General features: G+C 42.8%; 1 protein-coding gene across 5 annotated transcripts in view; it reads right to left on the reverse strand.

Annotated features, from left to right (window-relative positions):
• Positions 1 to 5,852: 5,852 nt before the first annotated feature.
• The window catches only part of wdr25 (WD repeat domain 25), a 97,748-nt gene continuing 84,484 nt past the window's right edge, over positions 5,853 to 19,116 (reverse strand). For 3 of the 5 annotated variants that reach the window (XM_038776849.1, XM_038776865.1, XM_038776857.1), the window contains exons 4-8: positions 18,758 to 18,888; positions 14,879 to 15,049; positions 11,611 to 11,751; positions 8,151 to 8,400; positions 5,853 to 6,552 (exon numbers count right to left, since the gene is read on the reverse strand). In XM_038776849.1, the coding sequence (XP_038632777.1) occupies positions 8,179 to 8,400; positions 11,611 to 11,751; positions 14,879 to 15,049; positions 18,758 to 18,888 (665 nt within the window). In that variant the 3' untranslated portion in view covers positions 5,853 to 6,552; positions 8,151 to 8,178. Of the gene's footprint in view, positions 6,553 to 8,142; positions 8,401 to 11,610; positions 11,752 to 14,878; positions 15,050 to 18,757; positions 18,889 to 19,116 lie in introns of all 5 variants that reach the window. The other 2 variants (XM_038776875.1, XM_038776883.1) reach the window with 2 other exon arrangements.

Here is a 19,116-nt window from a genome sequence, read left to right on the forward strand (position 1 = left end):
CTGAAAGTTGCCATCCAGGTTGAGAGGGTTGTTAAGAAGGCATACGGTGTGTTAGCTTTTATTGGTAGAGGGATTGAGTTTCGGAGCCATGAGGTCATGTTGCAGCTGTACAAAACTCTGGTGCGGCCACATTTGGAGTATTGCGTGCAATTCTGGCCGCCGCATTATAGGAAGGATGTGGAAGCATTGGAAAGGGTGTAGAGGAGATTTACCAGGATGTTGCCTGGTATGGAGGGAAGATCTTATGAGGGAAGGCTGAGGGACTTGAGGCTGTTTTCGTTAGAGAAGGTTAAGAGGTGACTTAATTGAGGCGTACAAGATGATCAGAGGATTAGATAGGGTGGACAGTGAGAATCTTTTTCCTCGGAAGGTGATGTCTAGCACGAGGGGACATAGCTTTAAATTGAGGGAAGATAGATACAGGACAGATGTCAGAGGTAGGTTCTTTACTCAGAGAGTAGTAAGGGCGTGGAATGCCCTGCCTGCAACAGTAGTGGACTCGCCAACACTAAGGGCATTCAAATGGTCATTGGACAGACATATGGATAAGGGAATAGTGTAGATGGGCTTTAGAATGGTTTCACAGGTCGGCGCAACATCGAGGGCCAAAGGGCCTGTACTGCGCTATAATGTTCTATGTTCTAAGTAGAGGTTAACAAGGATTTCCGAGAGACTTTTATTCCACCAGATCAAACAAGGCCTCACGGTAGCATGGTGGTTAGCATCAATGCTTCACAGCTCCAGTGGTCCCAGGTTTGATTCCCGGCTGGGTCACTGTCTGTGTGGAGTCTGCACGTCCTCCCCGTTTGTGCGTGGGTTTCCTCCGGGTGCTCCGGTTTCCTCCCACAGTCCAAAGATGTGCGGGGTAGGTGGATTGGCCATGCTAAATTGCCCGTAGTGTAAGGTTAATGCGGGGATTGTTGGGTTACCAGGTATACGGGTTACGTGGGTTTAAGTAGGGTGATCATTGCTCGGCACAACATCGAGGGCCGAAGGGCCTGTTCTGTGCTGTACTGTTCTATGTTCTATGTTCTATGTTCTAAGTTGAGTTCTTAAATTATGAGGTCACAAACAACATTTGTGCTTTTTCACTAACATGTAGTGAATGATAAAACTGACTGCATTTTGTGCCTAAAATATTCTCTATGTTACAGAATAAATAGATTACAGAGACTTTGATAAACACTATGATAGAGTTTAGAAGAGAAGAGATGACTTGATGGAGATATAAGCTGATGGATCTTGACATGGTGGATGTGGAAAGGATGTTTCCTCTCGTGAGAGAATCTGGAACCGGGGTCACTGTTTAGAAATAAGGGCGTGCCAATTTACGACAAAAATGAGGAGAAGCTCTTTCTCACAAAGGGTTGAGTATTTGGAACTCTACTCCACAAATGGCAGTGGAAGCAGAGTCTTTGAATATTGTTTTAAGCAGAAGTAGATAGATTCTTATTAAGGGGGTGCGGTAGACAGTAAAGAGATGTAGGGAGGGAATTCCAGAGCTTGGACCTGGGTGACTGAAGGCACGGCCATCAATGGTGGGGTGATTATAATTGGCAATGCACAAATGGCCAGGATTAAAAGAACGCTGATATCTTGTGAGGTTGTGGAGTTGGAGTAGGGATAGGAGTGGCGAGATCAAGGAGAGGATTAAAAGGATGGAACTTTTAAAATTCAAACACTGTATGACTGGGGCCAATGTAGTTCGGAGAGCACAGCAGTGATAGGGGATCAGGACTTGCTGCAAGCTAAGACATGAGCAGTTTGGGCAGGGTAGAATATGGGGACCAACCTGGAACACAACCCAGGGGCTGATTTAGCACAGTGGGCTAAACAGCTGGCTTGTAATGCAGAACAAGGCAGCAGCGCGGGTTCAATTCCCGTACCGGCCTCCCTGAACAGGCACCGGAATGAGGCGACTAGGGACTTTTCATAGTAACTTAATTGAAGCCTACTTGTGACAATAAATGATTATTATAACTTAGCCATATGTAGCTTCCATTCCCCAATTTGCTTTACTCACATTTGAATGTCTTCTTGTTGCTTGATATAACTGCCAGGAGTAAAACAAAGTCAATACTGGAGGTTGGCAGGGCAGAAGAGCAAGGTGGGAGGTCAGAAGTGAGAAAATGGGGACAGGGGTGGAAGAGAGGGGATGGGCGAGCGGAAGAGAGAGGGTGCAGAGGCAGAAATAGGAAGGTAGGGGAGTTGAAGAGAGGATAGAGACAGTAGAGAAAGGGTGGGGAGATAAAGAGCGGGGGTGGGTGGAGGGAGAGGGTCAGAAGGGAGATGCACTAAAGACCCTGTTAATTTGCCATGCACCTGAAAGTGTTACAATGCTGGAATGCAGGGAAATGATGGCCTTGAACCCTGCAGTGTCAAAGTGCTCACTTGTTCACCGCCAATCTCAAAGGAAGCTGCCCAGATGGATCTAGTGAGTCTGTTACACGGATTTCACCTTGTCCAACATTAATTACATTCTGGCACCATCTCTAAGAGATATCGGGCATCCTGCCAGTGATCTCATTAAACAGGCAAAGGAGCATTGAAGAGCTCTTAAAAGGGGCAGCACGGTAGCATTGTGGATAGCACAATGGCTTCACAGCTCCAGGGTCCCAGGTTCGATTCCGGCTTGGGTCACTGTCTGTGCGGAGTCTGCACATCCTCCCCGTGTGTGCGTGGGTTTCCCCCGGGTGCTCCGGTTTCCTCCCACAGTCTAAAGATGTGCAGGTTAGGTGGATTGGCCATGCTAAATTGCCCTTAGTGTTAAAAATTGCCCTTAGTGTTGGGTGGGGTTATTGGGATAGGGGGAGGTGTTGACCTTGGGTGGGGTGCTCTTTCCAAGAGCCGGTGCAGACTCGATGGGCCGAATGGCCTCCTTCTGCACTGTAAATTCTATGATAATCTATGAAAATCAGCAAACCAGGGTACAACATGGAAGGTTTTATCATTTACTTTTTATTTTAAAGAATCCCAAATACAGAGTGGGACCTATGCACCTGAGAGAAATGGAGAAGATGAAATTCAAATTTTAAAAATAAATTAATTTTTCTTCTTTTTAAGAAGCTATAGAATTGTTGTGGAATGGAGAAATTTGGCATTTCACAAATTTTGATTTAAGAGCCTGATTGGATGCCTGATATCGTTGTCCCATTCTCTGTTTATCTGAGAATACTATACCCAGTTTGATTAATTATTGTTAAAAAAAATGCAGCAAGTGATATAAGCAAAGAGTTTTAGATAATCGCAGGGAGGGAGGCAAATTGAAAGTCTGACGACATTACCTCATGACATGTGATGCTACCTTGTTAATGTAAGTATTTAGGCTGCTACTTTCCAATTTGTATTGGAGTGAATCCCCTCAAACACAATTTCAGGTCTATTCAGGTAACTTGTGCCCACTGAGTGTATCCAGCCTATTCTGTTAATATTTTTTAAATGCTTGCAAATTAGAATTATATAAAAATCGCCAGATATTCATTACCAAATGTCTACTGTTGGTGATCAGTTAACGGGGATTCAAATCAAAATCGCAGCTTGGGCAGTGGTTTCAATTGCATTCACAGAATTTGCAGAATATGCTCAGGTCACCAATAGTTCCCTTTTGACATAATTCTCCATCTCGCACAACCACATGTTCCTCGGCTGCGCGGTGCGTCATCACCGGCAGCAGGGTTCTCCGTTCCACCACCGGGAAATCTGCAGGCAGGGGTGCAGCCGGGGCCGAAGGGACTCCGCCGGCCGGCGCGAGTCCACGCATGCGCGGGAGCATCAGCAGCTGCTGACGTCAACCCCACGCATGCGCGGGGTGGGGGGATGTTCACCTATGCGTCAGCCATCGCGGAGGCTAACGCGTAGGAAAAGAGTGCCCCCACGGCACGGTTCCGATCGCGGGCCAGGCCATTGTGGGGCCGCCCCCTGGGGCCAGATCGCCCCACGTCCCCCCAGGACCCTGGAGCCCACCCGCGCCGCCAGGTCCCGCCGGTAAGGGACCTAGTCTAATCTACGCTGGTGGGACTGGCAAAAAACCAGCGGGACTTCTGCCCATCACGGGTCGGAGAATCGCCGGGGGCGCTGTGAGCAACCGGCGCAGCGCGATTCCCGTCCCCGCCGAATCTCCGGTGCTGGTGAATTCGGCGGACGGCGGGATTCACGCCGCACCCCCCCCCCCCCCCCCCCCCGCCGATTCTCCAACCCGGTTGGAGGTCGGAGAATCCCGCCCCCCATATAAAACATCCTTTTCAGCAGAACTTGCCTCTCCTACTATTCCCAGAGAGTCCATCTACCAGATTATTAAGGATTTATTTGAAGCAGGTGCTATGGACAGAAAGGGGATTAATTGAAAATGCCCTGATTTCTCCTCTCACTATCTGTTCAGAAACAGAAAAGTGATCTGAAGTCTGATTTCCCTCTTAATAAGTATTTTCGCAAAAGTTTGGAGTGTTCCAATCCTCTTTGAATCCTCTACAGCAAACTTGAGATAAGGTTACACAGGAAAGAGGTGTTGCCGTGTCCACTCATAATAAAAGAGGTAGTTTTAAGTCTTTATATCCATATTTTGGGGTATTATAAATAAATGCTGGGATTATCCGATCCGAGTTCACCCAGCCACCAGTGAGAATGGAGCATTTGCGCTCAGCCGAAATTCTATTCACTGCAGGGAACCCAGACAATCCTGTTGGCATGAACGGACTGGGAATTCTGGCCAAGGTATAGCTTTTAGTAAGTTTAAATTTGTGTTTCTATACGTCAAAGGGTTGACTTCAATCTGGTTTAGAGGCATGCCTGGCAATGAGGGTTTATGATGTGAAAGCAAACAGGATTTAGAGGAAAAGTGGACTGTTGCGTAGCAACCAAGGACCACCGACAGAAAGAACTTTTGAATTTAATTTTAAGCTAGAGCCAGGAGAAACTGAACAGGGCAAGGGAGCTGCAGGGAGCAGACTTCCTAAAAGGACAAAATAAGTCCCAGAAAACCAGAGAGTTGGAAAAAAGGAATGTCTCAGGAGCAGTTAAATCAAAGGAACAAAGAACAAGAAGTTGAACAAGGTCCTGTTCGGTGAAGTTAAAATAAAAAAGAGAAAGTGCCCTGAGTTAAAGAGACAGCTGCAAGAAATCTTTAAAGTTGGCTGGGTGAGAAGCCAGACATTGGTAACATTTTACTACAGAATTCAGCCAGTGTAGCAGTCGTGTTCTGTTGGCATAGCTGGGTACCTGAGAGATTGTGTGAAGTTTGAATGCATGTGGCAATCCGAGGCAGAGGAATACCGAGAGATTGAAATTATGGAAGTGGGTCCTTGGTGAAGGCATCCGCGAGAAAGTTTTGCATGGAGGAAGATTCCAAGTGTCTTCTTCAAGAGTGGAGTTTGGAGACACTTGTGTGGAAGTCAGAGTTCCAGTGGCTCATAGTGTGACAAGCATCTGGGGGATTCTGATGAGAAATCTACAGACGTTGTACTGGGTGGTATCTGTCACTTGGTTTCAGAGTGTGGTGTGTCTGACCACAGTTGTCCTATTGGTTGACATGGACTGTATTCTTACTGCGAACGTTAGAATCTAAGATCTATTTTGGAACATGTGTTATCCTTACAAATCTATGTACATCTGTAAAGATATAGGTGGAGTGAAGGATCAGTGTATTATAGTTAATATTTTCTTGTTTAATAAAATTTTTATTCTTCCGCTAAAAGTTAATCGGCAGTCCTGCGACTGTGTTCATCGATGTCTCTAAACAAAAAAATAAAAGACACAATCTAACGAGCCGGGGTTCCACTCCAGGACCTGACAGCCCAGTAGTAACATCAGCAGGGATATAAGAGGGATATGGGAAAGTAAGGGGTACAGGGCAAGGCCATGATAAAAATAAGTTTTATTTGAATCCAGAGTCAAAAGTCCAATTACATATTCCTTCAGAAGGTAGTAGGTTTACTGTTGCAGGGTGATCGTCATTCCAGTAGTGAGGACTTCCATGGTGAGAGAAGGCATGTAGAGATGAATTAGTCTTGAAGGCAGGCACAGAAGTTCCAATGTTCCAGTATTTCACTGTGCAGATGAGGACCAGGCAATTTTAAATGTTACTGCTCCCTGTAAGATGGTAAATGATAGACAGAGACGGGCTGCTGCCTAGACTCCTGTTTCTCTTCTGAGCTCAGGCAGTGACTGAAGATAAAATTCAAAATCCGTATAATTAAAAAAGTTCAGATAGCTCAAGTCTTGGTCATGAGACAGGACGGCTTTGTGTTTAGCTATTCGATTGACAAAGCCTCTGGCTACAACCCATTGTGTTTTTGAGCAGGTAATCGTGGGGCCGTTAGCACCACATTGGAGATTAGGTGTTACAAACATTTGTCCATAGCTGGTTAGGGTGGACATCTCGTCTTCCAATTCATTGTGTTGGCGAGGCCGGAATGTTTTTTATATATATATATATATATAATGCAAGATGTGTTACATTCCAGGGAATGTGAGGTGTTAGCCTTGTTTTCAAGTTGCTCAGAAAGTTCCAGAAGCCAGCTTGTGACTGTTGCAGTCATTTATCAGTTCAGCAATTGCCTATTTTGAAAAATAGAAATAAAATTCATAAGGTAGCTAGGCTGACGGTGATATACATATATTTTGCTTTCTTCCTGTCTCCTGGCCAGGATATTTGTGATAATTGTCTATGGATAGATTTGCTTTGTTTTCAATTTTCCCACCAAATGGACCAAATTAGAAAGCTTTTCCATTTATAGGCAGCATTATTTTAAAATCATTGGACTAAACTGACATGATCCCATAATATACAATAGGATATTATTTCTGAATATACTCCATAATGCAAAGCAATGTCTACAAGCTGTAGAAGGAAATTCAAGGGTGAAGCAACTAAATAGTAATAAAAGAATCAGTTGGCCCTCATTGGTCAATACAGCCAAATATTAAAGAAATATTGAAAATACCAAAGTAAATAAACTTAAAAAAAAAATTTTAAACCAAATATTTCATAATTTATTCAAATTTATGAAAACTTAATTTTATACTGCCCAGTTCAACAACCATTTTTTTTTTATATTGCGCAAGGCTGGTCATTTAATCTGGTTATCTTGATTGCTGATCATCCCAGCAAGCACTTTATCGACTGTTCCATTCAGTTCACTGCAGGTCATAGAGATAGAATCATAGAATCACTACAGTGCAGAAGGAGGCCATTTGGCCCATCGAGTCTGCACCGATCCTCTGAAAGAGCACCTTATCTAGGTCCACACTCCCATCCTATTCCAGTAATCCCACCTTATCTTTTAGACACTAAGGGGCAATTTAGTATGGCCAATCCACCACATCTTTGGACTGTCGGAGGAAACCGGAGCACCCGGAGGAAACCCACGTGGACACATAGAGAACGTACAAATTCCACAATAAGACAGTCACCTGAGGCTAGAATTCAACCTAGGTATTGGAACTGTGAGGCAGCAGTGCTAACCAATATGCCACTGTGCTGGAGATGGTTAGTGTTTCCAGAAATTGTTGAACAAGTTAACACAATTAGGGTTGAAATGGATTCAACAATATAACAGCTAATGGATGAGTGACATCTGCTGACATATGGTGATAGTCATGGGACATTGCTGTCTATTTCCACATCAACAATGGTGTTGCATGTTGGAGGTTATAAATACATGAGACTATAAATACATGTGAGATCAGTCATTTGAAGTTATAGTTTCAACAGCAGGATTCCAGCTTCTTTAGTGAAGGATTCACTACTAAATCAAATGTGCAGAAGTCAGACAGCTTGCTTAATGTCGCAAACTGTTGAAATGTTGGCTTACTTCAATGTTTCAGTGCTTTTTAACACATAAAATGATTGGTAGGTGGCATTGATTCTCTTCGTCATGACCAAATTTAAGACGACAGAACAATGTAGGTATTCTACATGCCTTATCTACACTGCACGAGTTGCGATATATTGGCCTCAATCAAACTTGACCACTAATTATAGTGTGCTGGTTCTTTAGGCTTGACCCTCATATTATATCTGATAACAAACCTAATATGCAGCCGTGAATTAAATCAGAGCATAAAGGGAAATTAGTTCTGCATTTTGTTAATTTTCTGGGCAAGTGTGGTTTTTTTTGTAATTAAAGAGCAGAATAATGAATAGTGATTTGCACCTGAAATCCAGCTCCCACTTACAAACGATCACTGCCACACTTTGATTTCTCCACTCCAGTCACACGTTGCAAGAATAGATGGGTGTACAGGATGAAATGAGACATTGGTGCAGGCCTGCTTGTGGGCAGGCAAAGTATAAACTAGTTTCGAATTCAGATAGTTGTAAAAACAAACTGTCCCATCAGCACTTCCTGTGGCAATTAGAGTCCCGTCGGGTGAAAATTCACAGCCCACTGCATATCCTTCCACCTGTAAAATATGGAGAAGATTTACCAAATATGATGACGATGGTGAATGAAGCCCTGTCATTGCATATGTGTTTATATTAGTGCTGCATAATGAAGCATTTTTTTTATATTTTACTTGGGTTTTGCAATATGCGAAATCATCAGAATATTTAAGTTATTAAATCTTTATCTGCCACAAGGGATCCAGTTAGAAAAACAAAAGGTTGTGGAAGGTGAAATGGTTCAATCCTCAGAACCATCTTCAGCTGCTTCATAAATGTTCTTCTTCCCATCATGAAGTCAAAAATTTGGCTGCTCATTGATCATTACAGTATTCAGCAACATTCGAAATTCTGTAAATAATGGCGCAGTGCTTGCTTGCATTCAACAAGAACGAGGCAGCATCTAGGCTTCTGCTGATAAGCACTTGTACCACACAGGTGTCAGGTCAATTCCAACGAGAGAACAGCAACTTGCATTTATATAGTGCCTTTAATGTAATAAAATGTACCAAGGGGTTCATAAGGAGCTATTGTCAAATACAAAGGCAGTTCCCATTATAAATGTGGATGCACAAACCACCATAGAAAGGTTGATACGAAGTGTGCACAAATAGATGGAAAGAGTTCAAAAAGGGCAGGAGCAAGAATCAGAGAAAGGTGGATAAAAACAAACATTCTCAAAGGGGAAAGTTGAAAGAAACTGCAGTAAGAAGTGAAGGGAAGGAAGGGAAACAGTCAGGAAATTAGAAAGTAAGCAAGGCAAAAAGGCAGAGAAAGAATAACATGCACAAAAAAAACAAGCATATGTGGCTATCAAAGGTAAAATATAAAAGGGCAGGACCAGTGGATTCTGTTGAAGCTCTGAGAGTCCAAATTTTGAATCAATTGATCTTCCAAGCACATAATTCAAAGTAATATTAATTAAGTTAAACTGACATGGGACACATAATAAACCATTCTTCCTAGTAGTCTAGAAATACCGGCTTCACCTGAACAAATTATCTCATTCGCACTGCCCTAAGAGTGAACGCAATAAGCTGTGACGATAGCCCTAATTAACTAAAAATTATCACAGGAGTTTTCCAGCGCAGAACGCGGCCATTCGGCCCATAGTTTCTGCATGGCTCTCCAAATGAACATTACGATTTAGTGCCATTCCCCTGTACCCTTGCACATTGATGGAATAGAAACAATCATCTGGAATATCTCAATTGAACCTGCCGTCTCCACACTTCCAGGCAGTGCATTCCAGACCCAAACCACCTGTCGCGTGGAAAAGCTTTTTCTCACATCACATTTGCTAATTTTGCGAATCACTTTAAAACTGTGCCCTCTCGTTCTCGATCCTTTTACAAACGGGAACAGTTTCTCCCCATCTACTCTGTCCAGTGCCCTAATGCTTTTAAACATCTCTATCAAGTGTCCTTTTGGTCTTCTTCTCTCCAATCTATCCTCATAACTGAATGGATCACTAGTGTCATGGACCTCAAATTTATTATGCAACGTAAGTAATGGAATATAGAATATATTAATAATCTCCGAGAAAAATATTGTCTCAAGTGTGTCGCTGAGGGCAGGTATGGTGTGCTATAGAAGGATTTATTTTTAAATAGGATGGTGTTTTGATATGAGTTCTGCCAGACTAAAGAAAACTACTTCAAAAAAGGTCTATATTCCCAATAGAAATCAAATAGAAATATTCAAAGGAATTCTCCATCAGCGGGATCCTCCAGTTTGCCAGCAGTGCATCCACACACGTGGGTTTCCTGACGGCATGAGGTGACCACAATTGGAAACCCCATTGGCCAGCTGTGGGAATGGAGAATCCCGCTGCAGGCGGGAGTGCGCCGCACCGGAAAATGCGGCTAGCAGACTGGAGAATCCTGCCCATTATTTTTCCATGAGCCCAACAATTCAAAAGACAAACAAAAACGCTTAAGCACAAATTCTATCAATAACTTAATTATTATCCACTGCAACATTCCAAAAAACAACAATTAATCTCTTTTCACTGGTCAAAGCACATGCTTTCAAAATTAGTAGTCCAACACAAAAAATGTAGGAATTGAATACCCTGGACATTCTCTTCCCTCCTTCCCTGGCCACTGCTTTGTCACAACAAAAGACAGAGGGAGCAATTTAATGGAAATGAAATAAAGTCCAGTGTTGAGTGTGTTTAGCCGGGTAATTCATGGTGCTGGCAGCGCTGAAAACAATCCCACTATTAAACTGGACTTGGTGAGGAATGTCCCACCGTGGCCACACTTAGTTCTGTCTCCTGCGCTAACAAGCCCCTTAGCTAATGCAGAAAGAGATTGGGGCACCATCCCTAAACCCCTCACTGGAGCTTCTGGATCAAACCCCCCCTCCCCCGGCCAACACCGCAACTCACCAGTAAAGGGGGTCACCGAGCCTCTGCCGAAAGCCTCCAGCGAGAATCGTGACACGGAATGTCTGCAGGCTGAATGGGCCGGTTAACCAGTCCCGGTCCCAAACCGGGTGTTTGGCATTTGAAGAGTTTGAGAGCAGAGATGATTTTCTTGCAGGAGATGCATCTCAGGGTGAAAGATCAGATGAGGTTGGGGAAGGGGGGGTCGGAGAATTCCGCCCCATGTCCTTTTGCCTTCTACTACTAATGCCAGACTAATTGGTCTATAATTCCTGGTTTTTGTCACCCTCATTTCATACTGGGTTACGTTTACTCCCTTCCAATCTATGGGGACTGTTATAAAATCTAGAGGATTGTGGAAGATCAAAACCAATGCATCCACCATTTCTGTGGCCACCTCTTTTTAAACTTTTGGATGTGGACTATCAGGTCCAGGGAATATTTGGGAGCTGTTGTTTTTTAGTCCTATTAATTTCTCCAGTAGAATTGCTTTCCTAATATCTTTAAGTTTCTCATTCTTACTAGGCCCTTGGTTTCCCCATACTTCCAAGATTCATTTGTGCCTTCTACTGTGGTAAACAGATACTAAATATTTATTTAATGTCTATCTATTCCCATTTGAAATATTTGACGATGTCAGGTGGAAAAGCTGTTTAATAAAGAATTTTCATGCTATGTAGCTGGAAAGTGATCTTTTAAATCCTAGCCTTGTCATCTCATTCTAATAACTCATTGATGGTACTCTTGTTGGATTTTTTGACAAGTGAGAAAGATGCGCATTTTCTGAACAGATTATTGTTTAATACTTTTTCTCAATAGCAAAATAATCTATTAAAAATACCTTATGTCCTTCATATCGCTTCCTTTTGTTCATCCTGTATGGTCGCTGCGTAGAAAATAGCACCATATAGTTGCCATTTGTTTGAGCCAGAAAGAAAGACTCTTTGGGATGAACAGTCAGGCATGGGATGGTGTATCTTTCCTATGGGGAGAAAGGAGTTTAAAACATCTATTCAATTGTGTGTGGACTTCCAATAGAACTGCCTCTATCAAAGAAGAACGAACAATACAGCACAGGAACAGGCCCATTGGCCCTCCAAGCCTGTACCGGTCATGGTTGCCAACCGTTGCCAAAACCCTCAGCGCTTCCTTGTGCCGTATCCCTCTAAACCCACCCTATCCATGTATTTGTCACGCCGTTAATGCATCTGCTTCCACAGCCTCCCCTGGCAGCGGGTTCCAGGCACTCACCACCCTCTGGTAAAAAACCTGCGTCGCACATCTCCTCTAAACTTTGCCCCACGGACCTTAAACCTATGCCCCTGGTGACTGACCCCTCCACCCTGGGAAAGAGTGCCTGCCCATCGACTATCCATGCCAGTCATGATCGTGTAGACCTCAATCAGACCAGCCCTCAACCTCCGTCTTTCTAATGAAAACAGTCCGAGTCTATTCAGCCTCTCAGATAGCTAACACCCTCCAGACCAGGCAACATCCTGGTAAACCTCCTCTTCATCCTCTCCAAAGTCTCCACATCCTTCTGATAGTGTGGCGACCAGAATTGTGCGCAATATTCCAAGTGCGACCTTACCAAGGTTCTATTCAACTGTAGCATGACTTGCCAATTTTTATACGCAATGCCCCATCCAATGAAGGCAAGCATTCCGTATGCTTTCTTGACTACCGTGTCCACTTGTGTTGCCACCTTCAAAGGTCTGTGGACCTGCACGCCCATATCTCTCTGACAATCTATATTCCTAAGAGTTTTACCATTTACGGTATATTTCCCCTCTATGCATTACCTGACATTTGTCCGGATTAAACCCCATTTGCCATTTCAATGCCATTTCCCAAGTCTCCAACCTTTCTATATCCTGCTGTATCTTCTGACAATCCTCAACACTGCCACTCCACCAACCTTGGTGTCATCCGCAAACTTACTAATCAGACCGGCTACATTTTTCTCCAAATCATTTATGTACACCACAAACAACAGAGACCTAAGCACAGATCCCTATGGAACACCACTAGTCACAATCTTCCATTCAGAAAAACACCCTTCTACTGCTACCCTTTGCCTTCTGTGACCGAGCCAGTTCTGTATCCATCTTACCACCTCACCTCTGATCCCGTGTGACTTCACCATTTGTATCAGGTTTAGCAATTAAATAGGTAAAGGCTACAAAACCATTTTCTTCAGGGACTTTGAAAATTTAGCTACTCCAAGAGAGATTGGGTGGCATAATTTATTTGGTATATAATAAATGTCACTGTTAAAAATTCTCACTGCCCTCTTTCCATTCTGGCAAAGGAGCTTAGTCTAGGTTGAAAAATTGCAATGAAAATGTATTTTGATTTCTGGACAATAGCATGCCATTTATCTTAGCCTCAGTAATTAACTATTCTAACTTCAAAAACGTACTTTTCAGCGTTGCAAATTTTCACTTGTTATGCTGTACTGATTTTGGAAAAATAATTTTCTGTCAGTTTCTATTGTCAATACTGCAAAGTTTTAATTCGCATTTCACAATGCGTAAAGCTACAATGGTAGAATTACTTTCAGGCAGTTGCCTTGCTTTGGCAAATATTGGCATGGTTAAATATTGGCTCAGATTTTGTTGGAGCTGGATATCTCATAATGCCGGAAATGTGAGCTGATGATGGCACAGGAGCAACAAAGCATCTGGGACCTTGGCGAGCAACAGGACCAAGAGACAGTTTATCTCTTTAATCAATCAGAGTTAAGAATTGTGAGAGAACTGGAGGGACAACAGAGAACGGAATGGTGTGAATTAAAATCAAATCAAGTGCAAAAATACGAAGGGCGGAGGTTTCTGGTCCCACCCACCCAAGCCCAGAACTTCCCGCCCGAGGTTAATGGACTTTTCAATAGTCCATCAAATTTTCTGTCCAGCCCGCGACCGTTCCTGCAACGCGCGGGACTTGAAAACTTACCCCATGGACAGGGAGGAAAAATAGAATTTAAATCGGAAAGACAAAGGAAAAGTAAGAAAAAATTTCAAGTTTTAAATTTCAAAAGTCTGTTGATGGCAATTTACAATCTTCATCAATGAGGCTCCACAGTTTAAATTATTAATCAGCTGGACAGGAAAGTTTGAGTGGCATTGCAGGAACACAAACCTCAGTATTAAAAAGGTGCTTATACTCTTTAAGTACTAGCCTTAAGAACAAAGAAAGAACAAAGAAAAATTACAGCACAGGAACAGGCCCTTCGGCCCTCCAAGCCTGCACCGATCCAGATCCTCTATCTAAAACTGTAAAGAAAAATTACAGCACAAGAACAGGCCCTTAACTTTCTGCTGTGGCTGTTTAATTGGCGATCGTTGTGCAAGAGCATCACATTTTTCACATTTAAGGATGCTGCGGGCAAGGTTTTATTTTTGCGGGGCTAATGATGGAGTGACACAAAACATCCAGTAACTGGTCGCGATTCACAATTCATAGGGCAGCTCTTTACTGTCACAAGTAGCTGGTTGGTTTATACATTAATAACAGTGTGCGCATTAAACTGCCCGTTATCTTGGCATCAAATCTGGGCCAACATGTTTGTTTGCACTGACACAGAAATGGATCATTTATAGCACAGAAAGAGGCCACTTGGCCCATTGTGTCTACGCCTTCTGAAAGTCCCGTGCAGTTTATTTCCACTTTCCAACTCGTGGTCTATGGCTTTGTAGGTTATCCAACTTTTTTTTTAAAATGTGATGAAGATTTTTGGCTTTACCACCCTTTGAGTTTCAGATGACTCCTACCTTTGGGTGAAAATAAATCCTTCCAGAAATTACGTTAAATATTTGCTTCCAAGTTATTGGCCTCTCAGCTAAAGTGTCTTGTGGTTTCCCATGCAATACTCGAAAAGCTAAATGCAATAATATTTGAGATCACACTGACTAAAATTCAGTTGCCAACATTTTACTGCTGTACAAATAGTAGCTGCTACAATTAATTAGACAACTATAGGGCACCAGCTCAGCTGGGGTGTTAGGTCCTTCTAAAACTTCACATTCTTCTGGAGTGTGACTTAACAGAAAATACTTGGTGCAACTGATCTCAATACATAAATGAAAACATACATCGGTTAAGCTTACATGGAATATTTGATTGGATATTTTTGCAGAAGTCTGGAAATCCCAGGCAATGATTGTACGGTCTGCTGAATCTCTGCTCACAGCATCTGTGCTGGTAAGAAATTCTTTTCCACCCGGAAGAAAAAGAATGTCGAGTGTTTGCTGTATTCCAGCATTGTATTCATTCACTATCTGGAATAAAATCGTAAATATAATTTACAGGCAAGGTTAAAAATATCTATTTCCCTTCACCCCAGACACTAGAATCTTTTTTGAAGAAACATTTTTCCTTTGCAAAGCGATCAGACCTTTTGAAATGCATGCCTTCTATATTGGGGAATCCAGCTGATGGAATTCCCACTGTACTGTCAGGGAGTTCCAGGACTTTGACCCAGTGAAAAACAGAACTTTGTTTCCACAAGGATTGTACAATGGTCACAGATAATGGGCCCCCACCTTCCAGCTTAGATGGGTGTAAACAATTCCAAGGCACTATTTTGAAGACTAGCAGGGAAGTTACTCCTGATATTCTGCCCAATACTGATCTCTCAACCAACATCACAAAAGAAAAACAGGTGATCTGATCACTATCACATTGCTAAATGTGGGAGTTTGCAGAGTGCAAATTAGTTGCATGTTTCCTACATGACAACAATGACCATCCTCCTCCCTCAGGTATCATGCCCTAAGAGGCCTGGGCGACCATGGATTCCCATTGGATTGGTCCATGATTGTGCTTGAAAGTACAACAATGATTTGTCAGACTTCTGCATTTTGGTTGACCAGGGAACTCTCCTATTATCAGGCACATTGGGAGGATTTACAGGCTGATATCAACCTGCCTGACCACATTATGAACACAGTCGCTGCGGCCATCAAGTACTTAAGTAGGACTTGAACCAAAAGCTTCTTGCCCAGGGGTAAATACGCTACCCACTGTGCAACAAGATCTACAACTGTGACATTACTTCAAAAAAATACTTCAATGGCTGTAACGCGATTTTAGACATCCAGTGGTTGCAAAAAGTGCTTTATAAACCCAAGGTTTATTTATTCTCCCATTTCTTAAGACGAGTGCCTTAAATTGAGCTAAAGTAACATTCTCAAACAAATAATTAAACAAAACATTTACCTACTACCTTAAAGTACCGCAAATTCAAAACACGTGGGGCGGGATTCTCCCTCCAGTCAGCCCCGTTTGCCAGTGCAGCGGCCCCCGTCGGCAGCAGGATTCTCCTCCGTTCCTGCAGATAGCCAATGGGGTTTCCCAATGTGGCCACTCCCACGCCGTTGGAAAACCCGCGGGCGTGTGTGCGCTGCTGGTGAAGCGGAGGACCCCACCGGCGAAGTATCCCGCTACTGGCCGTTAACTTTTAAAGAACAGCATTTATTTTAGCTGTTCATGGAATGTGAACGTGCTGGCAATCTCTAATTGCCACTGAGGAGATGATGGTGGGCCACTTCTTGAATCGCTACACTTGTGGTGCTAGGCCACGGTACTGCAGGTTCAGAAGTTCATATAAATGCAATTCCCTTAACTCAATTCTGTTTTCAAAAAAGATTGAAAATGTGGTTGTAAAACAACCCTGCACCCAAACATGAAAGTGGAAGGCAGATAACAGAGTTTGAATAAATAAAAGCAAATTACTGCGAATGCTGGAATCTGAAACCAGACTATGAATAAACTGTATTTAAAGCAATAATTAAAGCCTGCAGATGTATGAAAAATCAACTCAGTAACCTTTACAAGTAAGGTGATTGAATTGGAAAATAAGAAAAATAAACCTTCAGCAATACATAGTTCTGCATCTAGTTCAATTAGTACTTTATTGGTTAAGAGTTTAACCAATTGGCAAGGTTTATTTTGTCTTATATGTTCCTTCGAAAAAAATGCAACATGTTCAAGTAAATCAAGATTCTGAGTTCCTGTGTGTTTGCTTCAATCTGGACCCTAGGTTCAGTGTGAATTTTGAGTATTTATTCCAGAAAAAGGGAGGATGTTATCAAGACTTCCATTTAGCCTCTAGTGGCAGCACCAACAGCCAAAGAAATAGAAGTCGTGGCATGCAAAACTTCCTGCATGTTCTTCTTCTTTACTGGCAGATCTTTGATTATTCCTGGTAAGTTGTGGGATATGCTGTTTTATAATGAAAGAATGAAAGTATATGCTGCATGGTTTATTATTACGTAACATGGAGACTATCATCACAGCCCCTTACATAGAACATAGAACAGTACAGCACAGAACAGGCCCTTCGGCCCTCGATGTTGTGCCGAGCCATGATCACCCTACTCAAACCCACGTATCCACCCTATACCCGTAACCCAACAACCCCCCCCCCCTCCCTTAACCTTACTTTTTAGGACACTACGGGCAATTTAGCATGGCCAATCCACCTAACCCGCACATCTTTGGACTGTGGGAGGAAACCGGAGCACCCGGAGGAAACCCACGCACACACGGGGAGGACGTGCAGACTCCGCACAGACAGTGACCCAGCCGGGAATTGAACCTGGGACCCTGGAGCTACTGCGTATCGTGAGGATGGCTGTGCAGGTAGAACTTTGTTTATCCTTAGCCCATATCTTTATGGTCTCAAAGTTAATTCTGCATCAAACAGAGGCAAACTTAAAGTCACTTAGAAGCTAATTGGTGTTACTCAGTGAAGTTTTTGATAGGCCTGGGTAAATAAAAAGCAGCGAAACTGAGAGTTGTTCAGTTGTGGTTTGTTGTTGTTTTATGAATTTGATATTTGAGCCAATCATGAAGCATTAAAGTTTGAAGTATAAAAGCAAATTACTGCCGATGCTGGAATCTGAAACCAAAAGAGAAAACGCTGGGAAATCTCAGCAGTTCTGGCAGCATCTATGTGGAGGAGAAAAAGCTAATGTTTCGAGTCCAGATGACCCTTTGGAGTATGATGGACATACTAGATGTAAGACTTTTAGTATATGTACAGCTGTGTTGCTGAAGTATACAAAGATCAATGCATTAAAATAGTAACGATTTAACATTTAGCAATAAAAGATAACACGGGTTGTTTTGCTGGCTTTTCGTGCTCTTCAAAGTACAAGCTGTCCTTGCACAAAATCCTCTTCAACTGGATGCACATTGGCATCCTCAAACAATCTCAAGTACAGTTTATGAGTTAAACTCACTTTGCACCAGCAATCTGCCTTAACCTCAGTAACAGGTTCATTCCTCCACCCCAGCCTCCATTTACCATTCCCAAATAATTATCCTCATGGCCTGAGGGAATTTGCCAGTTCAGTGCTGGATTAAGAGTATTTATGTGCGTTGGTTTTGTGTCCAACATAAATATCCAAAGCCAGAAGTTGTTCAACACATCAGTCTTGGTTAGATCTGAAACCAGCATCCAAAATGTCAAATGCACTGTGCTGAACCACCGCATCAAGCAATATTTTAAAATGTTATTTTGGTGCTTCCATCAAAGTCCTGATGTCTCTGCAAAGTTTCTATTTCTGTACTGGATTATTAAATCTCACTCCATCTACAATGGTAGCACTGTGGTTAGCACTGTTGCTTCACAGCTCCAGGGTCCCAGGTTGAAATCTGGGCTTGGGTCACTGTCTGTGCGGAGTCTGCACATTCTCCCCGTGTCTGCATGGGTTTCCTCCGGGTACTCCGGTTTCCTCCCACAGTCCAAAGATATGCAGGTTAGGTGGATTGGCCATGCTAAAGTGTCCTTAGTGTCCAAAAGGTTAGGTGGGGTTACTGGGATAGGGTGGAGGTGTGGGCTTAATTAGGGTGCTCTTTCCAAAGGCCAGTGCAGACTCGATGGGTCGAATGGGCTCTTTCTGCACTGTAGATTCTATGATTCTATGATCTTAGCTTACATCAGATCAAAAGTGTGTGTAAGTAGTAAAGTATGACTGTACCTGACTATTTCTTGTATCCCATGCTTTCACTGTTGAGCTGAATCCTCCACTCAGGAAGACACTTTGGTTCTCAGGATTGAATGCCAAGCAAGTGATCTGACATCCATTATGAACACTGATGATTTGTTTAGCTGTGTTAACAAAAATGAGACTTTATTATTTTTTTCAATTAATTTACAGGATGTGGGGCATCATTGGCTGGGCCAGCATCTATTGCCCATCCTTAGTTGCCCTTGAGAAGATTGTGGTGAGCTGCCTTCTTCAACTGCTGCAATTAATTGCAAATTAAGAACTTTTATAAATCCTCTGTGGTTTACTGCTCCACTTTAATCATCATGAAAATGGAAGAACAACAAAGC

This window comes from Scyliorhinus canicula, chromosome 2 (assembly GCF_902713615.1).
Source record: "Scyliorhinus canicula chromosome 2, sScyCan1.1, whole genome shotgun sequence".
In the NCBI taxonomy this organism is placed as follows: Eukaryota; Metazoa; Chordata; class Chondrichthyes; order Carcharhiniformes; family Scyliorhinidae; genus Scyliorhinus; species Scyliorhinus canicula.